This window comes from Lichenostomus cassidix, chromosome 4, assembly GCF_008360975.1.
Source record: "Lichenostomus cassidix isolate B80296 chromosome 4, HeHo_3.0, whole genome shotgun sequence".
Classification (NCBI taxonomy): domain Eukaryota; kingdom Metazoa; phylum Chordata; class Aves; order Passeriformes; family Meliphagidae; genus Lichenostomus; species Lichenostomus cassidix.
The window spans coordinates 11,266,054-11,286,298 of NC_139484.1; the positions used below are offsets into that span (position 1 = coordinate 11,266,054).

At 41.0% G+C, this 20,245-nt stretch overlaps 1 protein-coding gene and 1 long non-coding RNA gene across 2 annotated transcripts in view; one reads left to right on the forward strand and one right to left on the reverse strand.

The window, feature by feature from the left end:
• Nucleotides 1-223: 223 nt before the first annotated feature.
• LOC146437855 (uncharacterized) overlaps nt 224-20,245 on the forward strand; it is a 39,385-nt gene continuing 19,363 nt past the window's right edge. The window contains exon 1 of the long non-coding RNA XR_014851990.1: nt 224-288. This is a non-coding gene — a long non-coding RNA (uncharacterized LOC146437855). The remainder of the gene's footprint in view (nt 289-20,245) is intronic.
• On the reverse strand, nt 12,364-14,326 carry LOC146437856 (permeability factor 2-like). The gene is made up of 4 exons (XM_085059882.1): nt 14,139-14,326; nt 13,900-14,026; nt 13,732-13,815; nt 12,364-13,355 (listed from the first exon to the last, which is right to left on the reverse strand). Exons 1-4 carry the CDS (start codon nt 14,191-14,193, stop codon nt 13,337-13,339), a joined length of 285 nt encoding a protein of 94 aa, XP_084916008.1. The 5' UTR covers nt 14,194-14,326; the 3' UTR covers nt 12,364-13,336.

The following is a 20,245-nucleotide window of genomic DNA, read 5'->3' on the forward strand; positions in this document are numbered from 1 at the left end:
AGACATTTTAGGTTAGTATGGTAGAAGTAGCTCTCATTTTCTATATTCAATCCTGTATTTCTTTATTCTAAATAATTTTGTTTCGTTGGTTTTGGTTTTGCAGGGTTTTTTGTTTTGGTTTTGTTTGGGGTTTTTGTTGTTTTGTTTTTTAATGAAAGAAAAAAAACCCTTCAGGTTTTTTCTTTAAAAAGTCTAAAGTCTTCACTTTTTGCTCTACAGAAAGATATTGCCCTTTGCCCTTCTCCATCTCCCTTCAAGCTGCTTTTAGAAGTGATTGCTCACGTGCAGGTAGGCCTTTGAGTACCTGACATGTCCAGTCAATATAGACCAATCTTCTTGACTTTGCTGTAAAACTGCTTCTATCTGTGTATATACTAAGGCCATATCTCTTCCAATTTTATGAATATGCCTAAAATCTATTCATATGAACATTCACATTGATTTTTTTTTTAATATTGAATGCAACGGACCTGTGCAAAAATTGGAAGCAAATTATTACTTTGTCCTCAGAGGATTAAAACCTTTAGAAATGTCTATTTCTTGCCAAATGAGACATAAGATCCTGATTTACACCATCAGTTTTCTATATATCGCAAGACCAAAGGTATTTAAACAATAATATTGTAAAATAATAGATAATATAGTATGATAAATAATACTGTTCCTTGTAACATGTAGTGGACTCTCATAGCAAGTGGCCCACAACTGTTGGATATATATATATGTAAGAATTTTTAATTTATGTTTTAAATTATATACCAGGATGGAGTGTGCATTTTTCATACATACATACATATATATTTATCTATGAAGTCTTGGATTGCAGTCAAACCATGTAAGAAATACTGGTTATGTAGAAGCTCTAAATGGCCTCCATCAACAGTCATCATCATGCAGGCATTTTCCATGTTTAATATCTACCACTCCTCAATGCTATTTCCTTTAGCTAATTGCATTTCTGGCTCATGTCACACTAGAAAATATTCCCTCCACAGCCTGTAATCTACTAGGATTCATTTTAAATGAGGTAGTCACTATTCTTGTTTAATGAATGATATAGTTCTTTGGCCAGTGCAGTTTAAAAATTAGGAGGATTTATAGTTCAGCTGTTTGAACATAATACAAAATTTTCGACAGTGAAATAAGCATTTGAAATTCAAATTTTATAAATGGGTTCTTTAACACTATTTGATGTTAAATCACACTGAAAAAGAACTTTAGTACACAAGTGGCTATAAGACTTTTGAATGCTGTCTGTATTTTTACCACACCAACACAAGAGAAATTATCGTTGCTTCCTGAAAACTAATCTCTCTTCTTTAGAGTTGGATTATACTTAAATCCTAGAACATTTTTACAAAAGATGAAGATGAAAGCAAAGGTCAGTGAAAGATTTAGTCCTGAAATAGTTGAAATGTGGTTCATGGGATAAATGTTTTTTTTTGTATTGACTCTATGTCAGCTCTGTATTAGATGTCAGCATGACAATAGCAGAGAAGACAACTACCATAATTTACCTTCTTTTATATAAAAAAATCTTGCTGTTTGATCCAGGCATGGGTGGTGTTATTTTGTGACTTGGGTGCTTTTCATACAGCCTCGTTCAAGGCACTTTAAGGCAAATGCCTGTGTTGGTTGAGTAGCCTTCCTAGAGCCCTCCAAAATTGTTAGGACAAAGAGATTTGTACCACCTAGAGGGCAATTCTGAGGAAGGATTCACCACAGGTAACAAAATTACTCTCCTAATGAGGCCCTCTCACCCTGCTGATGCACAGGACACCAACAGCATCCAACCTCCTACTTTATTGTATAAATGGAGAAAAGGAATGACAACATCAGGGATAAAAACCAAATCATCCTAAGTATATAAGCCTGTAGTATGACACATGCAAAATAAGGCACTTAAGGCCAAAATCAGGAATATGAAAATGCCTGCCTATGTGGTACCAATTTCTAGGCTTTCTCAAACTGTGCCAGGGACCTGGTGATATGTTCTCTCTGTTATAAGACAAATTCTTTTCTTTTCCTCTATTTCCATGTCAAGACCATTATTAATATTTTTAGTGGTTAAAACAATGGTTAAAAGGCCCATTGTCATTTAAAAGTTGATAATACAAGCCCAGGAGAATTTTAAGCATTTATAGTTCGACATTACTACTATGGTTGCAGTAGAGGCTGCACAATAATAGGAGAAAACTAGTTCTCACCTGTGGCAATTGTATAATGTAATAAGATACAAAACCTGTTTTAGTTCAGAATGGCAAAAAATGTTTCATGAGGCTCAAGGAACTGGGGAATTGGCAATGTCAGTGCCATATTGATTCCATTGCTGCAGTACAACCTTAAAGTTTCTAAATTAAAAAAAAAAGAGATCATGTTAATAATTTTTTGAGTTTTTTCTTGATTCCTAAGAGACATTTAAAAAATAGAAAAAGCCAAGAAATAGTGTTAGCAGAGTCAAGACAAATTTTATTTATCTGCGGCAAAGGAAGAGGTAGGTTGAAACTGATGTTTTACCATTCCTTTTTTTTAAATAAATGTCCAACTACTGAAGAAATTCAGACAAGTCTGAATGAGTGTTTAAAGACAGGACATCTAAAGATGCATATATAACAGTGCTGTTGAACAACTGGCCAGTAATTAGAGCCTACATTAATTCCAGAAAGTGCATACAGATAATATGCCTTGGCTCCATTTTCAAAGCTGCATTTGGAAAGTTATGCACCCTAATCCTGTAACAATAACAGGATTTGTGTTGCCAACAAAAGTATAGCTTTGAAAATGTAACCATAAGGGTCCAATGCAGCAGTCAAAGTAATCCCTGGCCTTTTACCATCTGAGAAAAAAGAACAATTGTGCAAAAAATTTTGTCACTTAAATGAAAGTATGTCCGGTACCCTGGGGAATCCTCACATGAACATTGTCTGGCTGGAGGGATGTAAGTTCATTAGGGAAATGGAGGAGAAAGAGCAGTTATTGAAGGAACCCAAGTCTGCTTCTTGACCTGTCTGAAAATCCCCAGTTTCCTCACCTTTCCAAAAAAGTGTTACTGTAGAATGATTTGGTTTGGAAGGGACCTTTAAAGGTCACCTAGTCCAACAGCAGGGACATCTTCAACTAGACCAGGTTGCTCAGAGCTCCATCCAATGTGACCTTGAATGTTTCCAGGGATGGAGCATCCACCACCTCTCTGGGAAGCCTGTGCAGTTTTATCATGCTCATCTTAAAAAATGTCTTCCTTATACCTAGTCTGAATCTACCCTCTTTTAGTGTAAAATTATTAATTAGTCCTTGTCCTATTGCAACAGCTGCTACTGAGAAGGTTGTAACCCCAGAGAGGAGAAGTGAGTGGTCACTTTGAGTGCTTTATGACTTAGAGTGCACAGATCTAAACTAATAAAAGTAAATATGCTAGTTTAGTCTCCATTGCCTGACAGGACAAGGTGTTGTGTCTTTTCCTGCAGTTCCTATTACCAGAGAGTATGACCTTTGGAAATTTTCAGAACTGGCATTTTTCCTTTTCTTCCTAGAGCATGAGCTATGTCTAAATCTTACATGTGAATAGGAAGTTAAGTGACATTGAGTAATTCACACAGAGAAGTAGCAAATGTGATCTGAAAAGTTTCAACCTGGGACTTTTCATTCAGAATTCCTGTTGACTTTACAAAAATGCAAGATGTGGGTCTTTTTCACAGGAGAAAATTGATCCCCTGTGTTAAATAGCTGCTGGAATGAATGGATGTTGGCGGTTTTTTGTGTCATACTGAAAGTTGTCCATTTCTGAGGATATTGGTTTCCAGTCTTATGGTTCAGAGCGGAGTTATGAGTTGTTATTATTATTTATGACATCTATTTTAGAGAAGGACATATTTAATAACTCTCCAGGACAGCAGTATCTAAAGATTGCAGTCACAAATATCAGTGCCGTTGGGAGTCTGAAAAAAACTGCAATATGTTTTTATTTCAAATTAATCAAACCACAGAATCTTCTTAGCATTGTTAAAAAAGAAAATGGCCTAATAATCAAATACAACAAAGGATATTAAATATCCAGTATCCAGATATCTCTAAGTTAAAAGAAGGGAGGGAGAATTTCCAAGAAGGAAGGATTTTATGGAAAAAGAAATAATGTTATGTACTGATGAGGTTTTAAAAAATGGGGATAAGGATTTTTTTGAGCAAATGGCCAAGAGGTGGCAGCACTCCCTGCACTGCTTAGTGCCTGGAGCCCTCAGAGCTATCCAGTGCTCATTCCCAAGGGCTCAGCAGCCACTTTGCTTCAAATACACCCAATAAGATGATGTCCATAGAAAATAAACCCTTTTGTGGCTACATTTGGATTTTCTAGAATTACACAAGACTACATGAAATTAATACTTTAATAGGTCTAAAAAATACTTGTTTGACACTCTGACATTCTGGGCTGCTGGCTCCTGCAGTAGTCTCAACATGGTATGTTTCTGTACCACCGACGTCAGACATATATGCTTGTGGCTTAGCTGTCATCAGTCTGGATCCATAACAAAATATGAAAAGACTAAGACTTGCTTGACCCTTCTACTTAAGAAAAACCCAGGATACAGCTCATGTAAAATAATCTTGTGTTTAGAAAAGTATCTGCAGGGCACCATTCAAACAGGTTGATTCTTTATGCCCAGAGGAGTCACACCATAATGGGAGTAAATCTGCAGGTGTTAAGATGGCAATAGCTGTGACTTTTTTCCTGTGGCCATTATCCTCCCACAGTCTTCAGACAGAGCCCAGCCAATTATGGACCCCTTTGTCATGCTTGAAAACAACATCTGAATGATCCTTGCTATTAGCAGTGGGTAGTTTCAGCATATGGTGATACATGGTAATAGTTCAGTTCTAAATGTACATGATACAGTTGCTGGTCCCTGCAGTGCTAGGATTGTGTCTGTGGCACTCAGTTTTGCTGTTCGCTGTCACAGCCTGCTTGGCTCTGAGCATAACTGTGCCACCATTGCCTTGTCTCTGTTCCCTTTCCCTCTGGCCTCCTCCCAGGGCTGGGTCTACATTACCCCTATGGTTGTCTTCCTCTGATGGAAATGTTCACCCTCTCTTCCCTGGCCAGGAGAAGTGCTGCTTTTCCCGAGGAGAGGACAAGAAGAGCACTGAGACACCAACCATTTGTGTGTCCTAGAAGGCAGTTTGGGTGAGAAGCAGTTCAATAAGGGAGCAATGGGGCTGGGAGAGAAACTCCTTCATCTGAGAAAATCCTCTGTTACTGATCTTAACCCAAAAAGCACATTCTTAGCTATATCTCCTCATCTATTGCTATCAGTGTTACAAAAGACACCAGTGATACTCTCCACTGCTACTGCCGATCATGGTGCAGATTATTGCTTTCATTGCCAAGAAGATGGGTTTGTCTTACTGAGAACTGCAGTTCTTTTCAGTGATACCCTTTATAACCAGAAAATACAGGAGGTGACAAGGGTTTATTTGAAAAACTGTTAAATGTAGCTCTTTGGGCAAATATTACAGCCAACAGTAACTGAGCCATTGGTTATTATCTTCAGTCAGAGAACAGATTTGTTCTAGTTCTGATGTTGAATTGGTTTAGTGGTTTGCCACTGCTGAAACAGTCAACTCAATTTCCCCTTTCTCCTGGCCACATATTCCTGTTAGTTTCCTTGTTGCTGATTGTGTATGTTTGATCCTACTATAATCTAGTTCCACTCACTAAACCAGAGAAAACTAACCCAGCAAAAAAAGTGACTTGTTCTCTGTGATTTGGAGGGAGCTGAAGAACCTCTCAAGGGGCTCACATGAGTGCTGTAAGTGGTACAAGGAAGAAGGCAGTGAAGGAAGGGAGACAGCCACTCCAGGTAGCAGAATGATGTTGCTTCACCTCAGAAAAGAGAAAGAAGAGTCATTAGTAAAGTTTATTTTGAAAAAACAGGTAATTAATGAGCACCAAGGTACACTGCCAGTGAAGTAACCAAACTGTGCTCTCTGAAAATACATATGTGCTAAATGTGCAGGCTTGCCAGACAGTGGTTTCAACAAGAATGCCAACTTAGGAAACTCTGTCTCCTTCCCACAATGGCTTGTTTCCATGTGTCCTGTGTTTAAATTGCCTGCCTCCTCAGGTCTGCCAATATAATATTATTTAGGAAGCACTGTAACCTGGATCACTGAAATTACCTGGCTTAAAGATCCATTCTGTGGCTGGGAATGATAGGCAGGGAAGAAGAGCAGGATCTTAACCTTTTGGTGGTATGACATTCTCATATTGACTGCAGCCAAACCAAGTATTTTCACCCTTGTGTGCATCTCAACATGTTTCACTGATTAAATAGTACTAGGTACATTAATGGCTGTACTAAACCTGGAGGCCTAAAATGCTATTTTCCCATCCTTTTTCCCATTTTCCACATGTTGTGCATTAACATAGTGTTTGGTGTTATGATAACTGTGTATTGATTTATTTATTTGTAACATTAGGAAGTGTCTGAACTTACTGGTTTGCTCAGGCAGCAACCATCCTCTTTTTCAAAAAGTACCTACTCCAGTGTCAGTTTGCAGGGGTGTGTCTGCAGCCTAAATACAGAGAGGCAGCAGTTGCCACCAGCCATTATTTTTGACCTGACAGTATGACAGTATCTCTTTCATTTCTGACTCTCTGATATGGAAAATCCCAGAAATTTGTAATCTAAACAATATTTATCAAGCTTATGAGGTGCCAAGGAAAATGTTTTTACAAGCAGCAGCAGACCCAAAGTAATTAATTATCTGAGGGACTCTCTGAAGTATATTGGGGGTGAGGAAAATGAAGAAATTGCTGATCAGCCGCAGCTGATTCCCTTGTCCTTGGCTGAGACCAGCTACTTTCTTCTCCCAATGTTTGAGATAGTTATTCACTCAAAGAAAACTTTCTTCTCCTCCCTTTTATATAAACATTTTGATATCTCCCAATGTCTGCATGTATTCCTGTACTTATCCTTAATGCCAGCTTTACTGCTGTCTGCAACCCCTTTCTTTCTTTCATATAGTTGTCTTGTTGTTCAGGTGGAAATCTTGCTTGAAGGAAAATTTGTTTTATTGGAAAAGGGACAGAATTCTTGCACTAATACAGACAGATTTGGGGCTCATTTTGGTGCTGGTATGGCATACACATGTTCAGATTTTGTGCTCGTGATGTTACACAAAGTGCCAAACACACTCCGCTGGGCAAGACATCTTTTTACTTTTTCTTATGTCACTTAAAGTTCCTTCCTGAATTCCCACTATGACTAAGGGAGATCAGTCACCTATCCTAAACCTTAAAGAGCCTAAAAGTGGGATTCTTAAACCTGTTGTTGAACTCCAGTAAGCATGAATCCTTCTGATAGTCAAACAAAAATTAAACAAAGGAAAACTAGGAAGAAATATGGCTTCTACTCAGTTGTCATATCAGTAGATGTTTGGTAACTGCATCTTAGATTCTGTAAAAGTTTGATGCTGATGTACCTTTAAAATTAGGTGTTTCTATAAAGCATTTTTGAAATTATTATAACAAATAATATTAGCTTCATCAATGACACATTAAGAACACGTTTGAATATATTATTTCTGTCTTACTGCACTGTTTTGAAGTGTTACAGCTATGCCATTTTCTTAAAAGCCTGCCATCCTCTGGCTACCAACAGTGATCAGTCAGGGCTATTATCAAATACTTAACAAAACAAGGAGAATGCAAAGTAAAACCTATCTGGAGAGCAGTGATTAATACTGATGATAGCCTCGGTTTGATCCTCTTACACATGACTGTGTAGAATTTGCAATATTTTCCTGAACAAACAGACAGCATTGCTCATCTGCTTTTCTGAATTAGTTTAGGGAAGCATCTCAAAAGGTGTTCTGTGATATTAAAGGCTGGTTTTTATGCATGGTAGAGTTTTCCCTTGCCTGTGCTTGGAGGTACATAGATAGTTGGGAAATCACTCTGTGGTGATTCTTCTGAATTATGTGTAGCCCAAATTGGATGCAGAGCTGATGAAAGAGTACAAGATGTATTAGCAGTCCTGCTTCAAGCCATGCTTATAACTAAATAATATTAATCCTGTCAGAGCAATGTACTACCAAATTATTAAAGCTGGTTTCTGAGGAGACTTAGGCTATGGTGCTTAATAAAAATGTCATATTCCTTGCGTTATTAGTTCCTCCCATGCTATTGAGAATAGTTTTGAGCTTTTCTACTTTATCCAAGAATTTGTATCTTGTTAGGAAACTGACGCCACAGTACTATCCAGACATTAGCTGTTACTTCAGATGTGCTGTGACAGCAGAGTTTGTAGGAAACACTTGGAAATATGAAGGAGATTTCTGAATGCCTCAGGTGAAAGGGGATTCTATGTTAAAGAAATAGTCCAAACTGAGTTAACTCCCAAATCTGAGTTTTCATGCCTGATTTTACAGATCAGCTTAAAAACACAACTATGTTATAATGCAATGTTAATAATTTCTCTAAGAATTCTCCTATCTGCATTTTCAAATTGCATCCACGTGGTTATTGAAGCTAAACAAAACAAAAAGAACTCAGCTAGCTGCTCAGGTGGCAAAAAACTACTTAAATGGAAATTAGTGAACTATCCCAATTTGTATCAGTGGAGAAACTAGCCTACAGGTGTTAACAAGTACAATAAAATTAATTCAATCACATATATTTTCTATGGTGATTTTCTGGTTTTTTGTGTAGCTAAAATTGGAGTAGCTAATTTTGAAGTTCTCCTGTGGGATGAAAGAAAGAAGGTGTACTTGTGATTTGGTTTGTTGTTTGGGGTTTTGAAGATTTTTTTAATGGTACTCTTTCATGCAGTCTTATGGAAAACTTAACAAATCTTAAGATGGCTTGTTAGGGATACCTGTGGATCAGGATGTTTTGAAGGGAAGATTCTTCCCAGCTAGCTGCTGGCGTGTCTGGCAGAAGCTGGAATACATTGGTCAATTTACCTACTTCAATGTTTTGTTGAAAATGTGTTATCTTATACAAAGGCTGATAAAAAGAATGTAATGCCATCTGTATAAAATAGGGAGTGTGTCTTATGCAGGCTTGTGAACAGATGCAAGCTGACATGTTTTAGCCCAAAACTATGAAATTAATGAAAAGATTTCTTGGGAAAAACACTTCTGTGAGTATTTGAGGAAAGCGGTTCTGAGCTTCAAATGTCCATTTTAAGCTTAGTTGGATGAGGACTGATTAGGTCTGCTGCTGAGGAGAAGTAGATTCTTCACTGGCAACACCCGAAAGGAAAGGCAAATGCTGAATAGAGGGTTTAATGCTGAAGAAAATAGCTGTCAGGAGCTCAGAGCACAGCTTTCTAGTGTAAAGAAAGGGATCCAGGAGGCAGAAACAGTCGGACACCTGGATGTAGAATACATTTTTGGAGATGATAGATTTAATTTTCTAAATCTAACTGTAGGAAACAACCTTAGGAAGAGAAAAATCCTGGAAAACCAACTAATATTTTGGCAGGCTGTCCAACATTACTTTGCTAGTGAAGAGGAGGAAATCAATACTAAATATATTTAGGAGTACATTATGCTGACCTTATTAAATATATCACTAACAAATGGCTACAGTACAGTCAGTAGCAGGACAAAATTGGAATTCTAGTGTGCTGAACCTTCTTTTAATGGCAAAGACATGAAGTTGCTCCTTCAGGTCAGGGCTCAGTAAAGTTTAACAGAGATCTGAAGCTGGTTAGCCAGATCAGCCACTGTCAGCTGAAGAAAGGGAAATAAACTAATTGAAATCTCAGCACACCAGGAGCTTAGTAAATGCCAGACTTCCCAGCAGTCCTCATAAATGTGCTAAAATGGGTCTGGTCACACACTTCAAAATAATGGAGGAGAAACTTGGTGAGACTCATTGGCCTTGTGCTTCAGGATAGGGGATGGTCTGGCTCCAAGAAATGCCTGGAGACACTGGACACTGCTGCCAGAAAGCTTTACTGAAAGCTGCCTGGCTCAGAGGAATACCATGAAAATGTTTAAAAGGAGGAAATTGAGTATAAAGGTATAAGGGAATAGTCCAGCTAAGAGTTCTAACTGAAAAAGGAAATCAGACCTGGTACTTGATTCTCGTGTTTATTAATTTAAAACTCTTGTAAGTGGATGTGGATGGTCTTCAGAAATGGGATAATATCACTAATACAGGAATCTAATGGATCCAAGTACAAGGCAGAGGAATCTCGGTTTAGGATAGAGAGAAATGCTCACTGATGTGTCCAGATTCTAAAGAGAGGAGATTGAGACCAGAAACTCCAGAAAAAGGTTTTTTTTCTCTCTGTAAGAACTATGTTGAAAATCTGGGAAAGGTTTGTGAAGTCTTGTGTCACCACTGTCTAACTTCTACCGTTCTTTCTGCAGCAGTGCCCAGCTATAGGGAGAGTCTGGCTCATTTTACTTTGGTTAAACAGGCATTGTGGTGTCTGCATTAGGCATTCTGGGAAATCTGTACCTCTTGAGTACCTCAGCCAATGGGGAAGAAGAGCGAGAACTTGTGGCCAAGAATTAGGATAAAAAGGAGGCTGCATCCTCTATCAGTTTGAGAGACCCTGTGGGAAATGCCCATGACCTCTCCCTTTATTCATGAATAAAGTTACAGGACTTCTCTGTCTCCTTTTTGGATGTAAACCTCTGGTGGATTAATTTTCCTGACAGAAACCAAACCCTCTTTCTGGTTCCATGAAAAAAAAAGCAAACAATTGCAAGTGTTAAATGGAGTTTTAAGTTGCAACGATAGGCTTACTGTGATGTACGTTTGATTTATCTGCAGGCACTTATCTGAATCTCTTTGGATACAGTGAAGATTAACTTTCTTCATGCTTAACATATTGAGAATTTCAAAAAATGGATGATAACAATTCCTGAGCCCCATGAGGACTTTAATAAGCTGAGATGCTTTTGATGTGTCCTGTTTTACTAGCATTTTTTTTGTTGGGCAGTGTACTTCCCTGCTGGCAACTGGGTGGGAGGCAAAAATCCAGAGTTACACAAGATATTTCCATTGCTGTTGTAGTAGATTAACTTGCATTGGAAGAAAAACATATGACATAGAACAGAAGTGAAGAACTGTAGAAGTTTTTACTAAGCCACGGTTTTCAAAAATAGCCTACAAAATAGGCATCTATTCCTGCAGGTAAATTAAACATTTTGACCTTTGAAGGAATCTGGTTATTGACAGTCTTTTGGTCCTGGTCTTTGGTGTGTGCTAGACGGAAAGTGAAAAATCTGCCTTGGGATTTTGCAAATATCCCAAGGTGCTGCTCTGATCAAGTGAAGCTGGATGTAGCTCTCTCTGGAATCCATGCTGCTCCTGAGACAGACATTGTGCAATGAGGCAATGTGGTCATTTCAGACAGACACCATTCTTAGAGAAAAGCCATTGTATGTGCAGACACACGAGTTTTTTGAGTGGTGGCCAGCACAGGCAGGACTTTCTCAAGGTTCTGGAGAGGGAGCAACAGTTTCAAGTCACCTTTAAACAGCAGGAAAATAATGGTGGCAAGGAAAGGAAAGCACAGTTCATGCTCTTGAACCATGGGTGTGTTTTGGCCCTGCCAAGGTTGGGAACAGAGGTTAGTTATCTACAGTATTCTCTAGTGCTGGGAAAGAAGACAGGTTTCCATGCACCTTCATTTGTCTGTCCCATGTTCTGAGGATGAGCCTGCTTTCCTCAGGTGTCACAGGAGAACACTCATGACTCAGCCATGTCAACATGGCCAGGGTGTGGTTGTGCCTTCAGATAAGGTTTTGTTGGATTACATGTGCAAACAGTTGATTTGTCTGTCACTAAGCAGGTACCATGTACCCAGTGATGGAAGAGATTGTTTGCACTAGAAATGTGCCCTGAGGAATCCAGACATGGGGATTCTTGGCTTTCAGAAGTGTCAGAGATCCTTGTTACAGGTGGGACCTGAACAATTTTTTTTTTTTTCTGGAAACAAATTTACTGTTGCAAACTTTCACTGTTTCTTACCATAGCAAACACTGTCACTCCTTCCCATGCAACAAAATGTGCTTACCATTAAGCACAGCCCCACTTCAAGTTAAACCAGAATAGAAATTCCTGCAGATTGCGGGGGTGTGCTTGGGTTCAATACATCCACCCTGCAGTTGATCTCTCATCAACTTCACATCAGCAGCTCCTACTACAGGGTTTAAATTATGTTCCCCTGAATATAGAAACACGTTTGTTTGATACAAAGTGTCCCTCAGAGAGATCTGATCTGCAGGTGTGTCCAGGAATCCCTGGGTACACACAGAAGTCACTGCTTCCCTGCATCCCATTGGCCCAGCTGACACAGATACACAGGCCCATTTAACGTGGAATTGACAAAAAACACCGGTATATTTTTCAACCAGAAAACATTTTTATTGCATCATATATTTCACTACATTATCATGAGAAATCCACCTCTTTACATACAATCTTCCAAAGCAGAATAATAACAATAACTTATTCTTTATGAGTTATGACAGTATGTCATACAAGTAGACATAAAATATCTAAGTTTCTTCAGAACATTTATTGTTCCTTTAGATCTTGTGCATAAATACCAAATACTTCAATGTAAACTCATTTAAAAACAAACCAACTCACCAATCCCAACATTATCTGGTTAAAAACCAAACAAATCATGGCAGAAACCCCCGCAATTTCATAGAAATTATTAAACTTATCTAAGTATTGAATAGGGGCAAGACTTCAGGGGCAAAATTTGTGATTTCATTGCACGGTATCTTGTGCAAAAAGATCCAAGGCATTCTGCAGTAAAGGCTGGTGAGTTAAAGTGGGGAAAAAAATTCAGCAAAACATTCTTGCTTGAACCAGGTTTTATTCCCATTTAATCCTGAATAGGCTCTGAAATGTTAAGTGCCAGACAGCACTCTTCTGATCCCTAACAGAAGGATTACCCCCGATTACCAGCACAATCCATTCAAACCTCTCCTGTCACATTCTTTGCAGACATGATGGGCCCATCTTCTTTTCAGATATTAACGCTGTTTTATAAGAACTTACTGGCAAATAGTATTTGGCAAGAAGGAGCTTGCACAAAGGTGGAACGGATTGTGAGAATGTTGCTGAAAGGTGTCCAGCAAAGCTTCTGTTGTCTTATCAAATGGATTCAATCACTTTATCTCAGTCAATAAATCCATACATGGGATTAGGCAATAACAAATATGAGGAGAGGGGATTAAACATAGAACATGTGATCTACAAACTTATCAAAGCTAGAGAGCTGAGCTATTCTCTTCTTGTAGCATCTGTTTCCTGGTATCTTGTCGCAAACACAGGTAACTTCATTCCAAGATGTTCCTTCCCTCAGAGCTTGTTAGGTGAACTGCAACAGGCAGAATTCAATTTGTAAAGCCAGTCAGGAAATCTTTCCTTAAGTTATCTTGCATACCCCTGATAATAAATCCCATAGGATAATAAATCCCATAGGAGGTGTGGAAAAGATGCCTGATGGTGATGGTGGACTGTACTGCAGCTAGGTTTGCAATTAATCAGGCATTTGCTGTGGATACTCTACCTCCCAGCCTGCTGGGTTGTCTCTTCCCAACAAAGAAGCCACCTCCTGGACACATTTTTTGCATAACTAGCCAGATTTCCCCACAGGAATCAATGGCAGAATGTGGCTCATTATTCTTGGTTCTAAGCCCCTCCAAAGGCAAAGTTTGGCCCCAGGCGCTGGCGGCAGCTGGCCCGGCAGGTACCTGCGCAGGATCCTGATGACCAGGAGCTTGACCCAGGGTGCGGCAGGGTTCAGGCAGACCATCTGTCCCTGCTTCGTCGTGGCTCTGCGGGCGAGACGGGCAGGGGGTGAGGCCGGGGCCGGGGCCAGAGCGGCGGGTCGGGGCTCGGGGCCGGGGCCAGGCACTTACATGACCTCGGGCACGGCGCAGTGCGGCCCCTCGGCCAGGAACTCCAGGCGGGCCAGGCGCCGCGGTGGGATCACCTCGGACACGGTCCGCACGCAGCGGCAGCGCAGCTCCCCGGCCAGCAGCGCACCTGGCAGGGGGAAGGAGCCTTCTGAGCCTCGGCTCCGGAGTCCCCCGACACCCCCCGGCCCCCTGCCCAGGCCCGGCCGCGGACGGATGGGTAACCCCGGCTCTGTGCTTACCCTGGCATGGAGCGGCGGCGGCCAGGAGGACGAGGAGGCAGAGGTGCGGGTTCATGGCTGGTGCTGGCGGTGGAGGGGTGCGGGAGCCGGCGGGGTGGCCCCTTTTCCCGCCCGTGCTTTTATTCCCTGCCGGGAGCTGCGGGGGAATTTCCCGGAGTGGAGCCGGGGGGCAGTGGCCCCTTGGCTCCTTTCCACCGGCGGGTGTGTGGTGCTGAAGGAGCAGGGCGGAGAGAGAAGAGCGGCTGCCCCAGGCAGAGCGGCTCCTTCAGGTCAGGGAGAGAGGGAACCGTGAGAGTGCACGGTCCTGAGGATCGCTCAGGGTCTGCTGGGACCCCATTCTCCGAAAGGAGCTGAGGCTTTTTTGTGGGGTTCTCCATTAGTTTTCAGGGTGCAGAGTGCTGAGCCGAAAGAGAGTTTGGGCTCTGCAGCTTGCTTTGCTGCCTAACCCCGTGCAATCACGCACTCTTATTCATTTGGCATTGCTCCCCTGAGCACCCCTTACTTCATCTGCCTTTTGAAAACTGCAAATCTTTTTTTCCTGCAACTAGGAAACCCTCAGGTTTCCATACCTACACTCCGCTACTGCAAGCCTTCCATTCCACTCCTCTGCACACATAAGTCACTCTCTTTTTCTTCATTCCTGTCAAGGCGTTTTGCAAGCTCTGTTATAAAGAGCAAAAAAGCAGTTTTCTGTGAGCTTTTAATGAAAATGAGACACAGCTTTTCTGAGTTTTATTTACATATAGGTTTAGTTCAGTTATGGTCAACACACTTTCTTTTGTAGTAAGTTTTATTAAGAAATATAATTTTGTACTTTTTTTTTTGTTTGGTTGGGTTTTGGGGTTTTTTGTATCTGACCTGCTTTCTTCCTCAGGCGCTTGTGAACATGAGTGGGGTTCAGCAAGTCAAATTGTTCTGGGGTCAGGCTGCCATGTGTCTTGCCCAGCTCCCTGCATGCTTTCGATTAGATTTACTGTCTGAAAACAAAACCAAGTCAGGACCTGAAACAGATAAGATACAGCATGTAAAGCAGTCCTAGCAAGGGATTCAGTAGATAGCAAGCAGGTGGGACACAGAGACTCTCGTTCCTGAGCTTCATTGTCTAGAGCTCAGCTGGTTCATGCAGCTGCTGGCTTAGTCCCCCAGGAGATCAGCTCTGCAGGAAGACTCTATGACACAAGCAAATGGTGATTGCCCCATGTTATAAGGAAATAACTAATGACTAATTTGGACCCCTTTCCAGCTGCAGCTTGATAATGACATTCTTGGAAGTGGTTGGCTTTTAGCTAGATCTTGAAAGAGGCAGCCATTAATTAGAAACCTTCCCGGGGTCCCTTGAGATCCCTTGAGATCATGGGGGTGGAATCACCATTCCCTCCAGGTTATAGCCACACAAGCCTTGGATTGTAAGTTCCCCATGTGGTTGTCCCAAGGAAGTGTCAAGTCCTTTGCAGGAAGAAGGATTTGCTCAGCTGTAGCAAACTGAGGCAATAAGCAGGTAGGATGATGCACAAATAATCTGCTTCAGGTCATTGCAACTATCATTGGCACATCCAGCTGTGAATGGATGTGGGGAGCAGATCACTCCTTGTCACTCATGCACAGCCAGATCAGACATTGTGCTTGGACAGTACACATGAGTAAGGACAGATTACGTGACAGCGCTTGGCTTTATGCTTACATGACTGCTCAGAAGAACTGACCCGTCAGGCTCATTCCACAGTGGTTACTGCTGAGGAAATTCCAGAAGTCTCCTGGGGTCTGGAGAGTGAGACTGATTTTAGACATGGAGCAGCAATGTGTGAAACTCTGCGGCCAGCTCTCCCTCAGAGACATGTGCCAAGAAGAGGAGCAGTCAGAGAGGTCATGAATGTGCTGCTATGCAGCTGATGGTACAGAGCTTGGTCCTCTGAATCAGTACTTGCACAAACAGGCCTGGAACAAGGGAAATGGGTGTCTCTGGGACTATTTCAACATGCAAGACCATCTGCCTGAGCAAGACTTTGTACCTGCAGAATTCAGGTCACTTCTAGCTCCCTTCCATGGGAATGTGAGTAGGGTCTCCTTAGTCCAGATGACAGCAGCAACAAGGATGAGCTGTTGAAGAACTGTCTTGAGTTATACCTTTTCCCCTCTCTCCCTTCACTGCCTTTGGCACAATTCCTTTATCAAGTAAGGAAAAGATAGGGAACAGACAGCATTATTTTAGAAAGCTGAGTTGTTCCCTGCCTGCTGCCATATCTCTTTCATTGTAGATAAGTTTGCCATGCACTGAGTGCAGGTGGTACAGATAGAATCATGGAATGGTTTGGGTTGGAAGGGGACCTTGAAGATCATCTTGAATTAAGTTTAAATTAGTTATTGTAAGTAGTGGTGCCAGTGTAGCTGGGACAGAACTCACCACAATGTTTGTATGTGCCTCACTGAAGTTGCTATTCAAGTCACCCACCTTTGCCGGTGCTCTTTAGCAGGAGCTACTGTGTGAAGATACTCCAGGATTTTGTGAAATCCCTCAGTGTCCTTAGCATGGGTTTTGGGGTTACTGGGACACATAAAGCAGTCCCAGCTCAGGCAGGCCCTGTCTAAATGCATAAAGAGACTAAACCACATGGCTCAGTTACCGTCACATTATCCATTTATTAATTCATTATGTGAAGGAAGTAATTTGGTTGCTTTGTTGCAGACTTTGGTTGTGTGCCTTTCCCCAGCAGATATTTATTTGGCTTGGCACCTGTAGTGGCATCCATTCACTGGCAGCAGGCCCAAGAAAGCTAAAACACAATTAAACAAGAGATGTCTCACTTCAGCAAGTGAGGACTTCTCGTAAATGCATGAGAATGACTTTGGAGGATGTGTCCCAGATGCAAGTCTAAGGTCAACTTTTATCATGGCCTAGAAACCTTTTAACATGGCCAGACTCAAAAGGAGCAGGTGTATTTCTTCCAGGGTTTTGATTAGAAATTATTTATGTTCTCATCTGTAAAATGTCAAGTCGCTGCTACCTACTGTTGTTTAAAGTCAGAGGTTATACACTGCTGATATCCTCTCATCTTTATGATGTTAATTTTTTTACCTATACCAGTATGCTTCACAGTATTCCCTGGCTATGATGGGGTGCTGTTCCCTAGCACCTATGACCCCTCCTGTGGATCCAACTCTGTCATGGAGTATAAAAATTCTTGTTGGAGGTTGCAGCCAAATTTCAACCTACAGTTTTGTGCAAATTATATTTTATATCTATCAGATGTTTTATTTCTTTCAATTTCCCTGTGTGTTTCTCGTGTTTTGAGCTGTTTCCAGTCCAAATGCACTTGAATATAATACCTGAAGATGTCAGAGATAGAAGTATCCTGTTGTTCAACTTGCGTCATGGGGGATCCCAACTCTGTTTTGCCAATTGCAGTGTGGCACACATCACATACTGTTGTGTGCTCATTACTGTAATACCTTTTGAGATGTGAAAATTGGCATTTACAATCATGATTTATAGCAAATAATGCTTAGTATTTTCCTGCCTGCCTTTGTGCATCTTCATCTAATTTTAACATTCTGGAGCCCTTGGGTCTTTCTGTTTCCCCTCCATGGAGTTAGAGGTTCTTTGCCTGTGCCCACTGCTGGGAATCAGAGTGTGAACACACACTCTGCTTATAGCTAAAAGGAGTGTGTTTGTATTACTCATGCATTACCTTGGCAAACAGAATGGGTTGGCTCTGAAATCAGTGTGTTTGGCAATCATTTCTCCATTTTTCAGTTTCAGTGCCAGCTTTTCTGAGATCACTGACGGGACTGTAGGGACTGTGCTTACACTGTCACCTTACCTTGTGGGACTCCTGGACATGCAACCATTTCCAAAAATTGACTGTCTGGTGGTGGACTCACCGGTTCTGGTATTTTGCACCTAACATATAAGGGCAGCAGAGGCTTTATTTTGCGTTTGGGAACCAATTGTTTAAGCAATTTGTTCTTACCACCGCTGAGCGGGGAAGAATCTCCAGGCTTTTTGGTGGAAGGCATGATCTTGCATAAAGATTATAACTGTGTGACTCCTTCCACCCCCACATAGTTGTTCAGTTGATAAGCCTTTGAGGTCACCACAGCTTCTGAAAGGCAGAAGGAGCTCCTCTTGGCCTTACCAGGAGCTGAAAATGCTCTTCATCTGATGAACTGCCTGCAGGCTTTTGCCTGTGGATCTGAGTGAACACCAGGAGCACCCCTTTATTCAGCAGATGGAGTGGATTTCTTGCTGTGAGCTGTTAGGTCCTGCAGGCCAGTTCTGTGCTTGCTGAGACACATCTTGGTTGTATGGTTTGTGCATGAATTCAGGTAAACCTATACTGAATTCAGGCTCCAACATCTGACAGTGCCTTGCACAGACATGACAAAGTGTATCCTCTAAAAGCTAAATATTGTTCCCATGGTATCATCCAGGCATGGGAGAAGTAGAATAGAATCACTGATATGTTGCCATTGTGGTGATACTTTTTAGGTAATAATATTTGGTAGTGGTGGATAGAAATACCTGGGCCTCGCAGGGAGCATGACCAAGAGACTGATTTTAAAAACATGGGGGTTTTTCAGTTTGAAAACATAAACCAATATTTTCAGTTCAAGTGGAACAGCTCTTGGGCAGTAAAATACAGGTCCCTTATCAGGACATTGCTAACTATGGTGAAGTCTTTTGTTCCCATGGGGACTCCACAAAGAAGCTGTGCAAAGTCCTCCCACCCTTATACCTTTCACCTGATAACAAAGATTTCACTCAACTTGGAAACTAAGCTGTTTGGAAATACATACCTAAAAACTCGTTCCATCTGCAAATTGTTGGAAGTAAAGAAAATATGAGCCTCTTAAAAACTGAACTATTCACCAGTAAAAAAAAACAATCCAAGGCCCCAAAATGAACATCCCCCCAAACCCGGATTAAGCCAATTTCAATCCAACTAAGTTTTCAGGTTCAGGAGAGTTGAGTAATTTTTGGGGGTGTGCTTTGGATAGTTGTGGTCTTATGCTTAAAGTGATGACCTCAGTTGGGAAAACAGTGACACGAGGCAGCTGACCACAAGAAATGAGAGGACTCATTGGAGTCATCCCAAAATCTTTGAAGTCATCTTTCATGACACCCAGACTTTAATCGTGTCTGTTACTTACATTGGTTGTGTTGCAAGGAAGGAAAAATGAAGAAGTTGTTCTTGGCTTACACCCTAGGAGACTGAAGCTGCCATCTCTGGGAACACTTTCTTAAAGCCCTTTGAGTGCCATGTGCATGTTCTGTCTTCAGCATATTTGGACTCAGTAGTAAAATGAATTTGATCGTTCCTGGCAACAAAAAAAGGCTGATATTTGTTGAAAGGAAGTAAAAATGACACTGATATATTTGTTTAATTCTCAGTGAATTATCCAAAATAGCCTACAAAGCAGTAAGAGGGACATGTATCCTTTCAGCTTGTTACAGGGAGGTGTTTAGAGGAGGAGATGTTTGGAGGAAACATTCTGATAACTTTTTAAACTTTTTTGATAAATGTGATCACCACTGAGATTACAGTCAATGGTTATCTTCCCCATTATCTTCCCCCCCACCCTTCATTTTAAAATTTCCAGATAGTGTGATTCCAAATTGCCTCAATACACGCAGGGTACAGGACTATGCCAACACATTGTGCTAAAAGTTATGACAAGAAACATGAGCACTGCATTTTTTCTTTCTTTAAAATTAAGAAATTAAAATTGCTGGTGATTGCTGGTATCAGGAGTAAACTGAGGTGGCAGGAGAGTAAGGAAGTTGGGGGCATTCTAAAAAATGGGACATTCTAGAAAACAGGCTATTGAAAAAAAGCAACTTTTGATTGAATTGAAATTCAGCATTTTCACCTTTGGTTTTCTTCTAAACAGTGAAAATCCTCATAAAATGAAGTTGATCAGGACTTTGACTGAAAAGAATAATTTTACTTAGCTCCACATGCTGTTTTGCTGTGAGCTAAGATTAGTTTAATTTAGATGAACTTTGCCATTAGCACTTGAATATATACTTGAATTTGACAAAATCATTGGTTTTTAATTAAGTTTTTTGTTTTGTTCGAATCCTCATTTTTCTAGGGGAGCACTGTTCC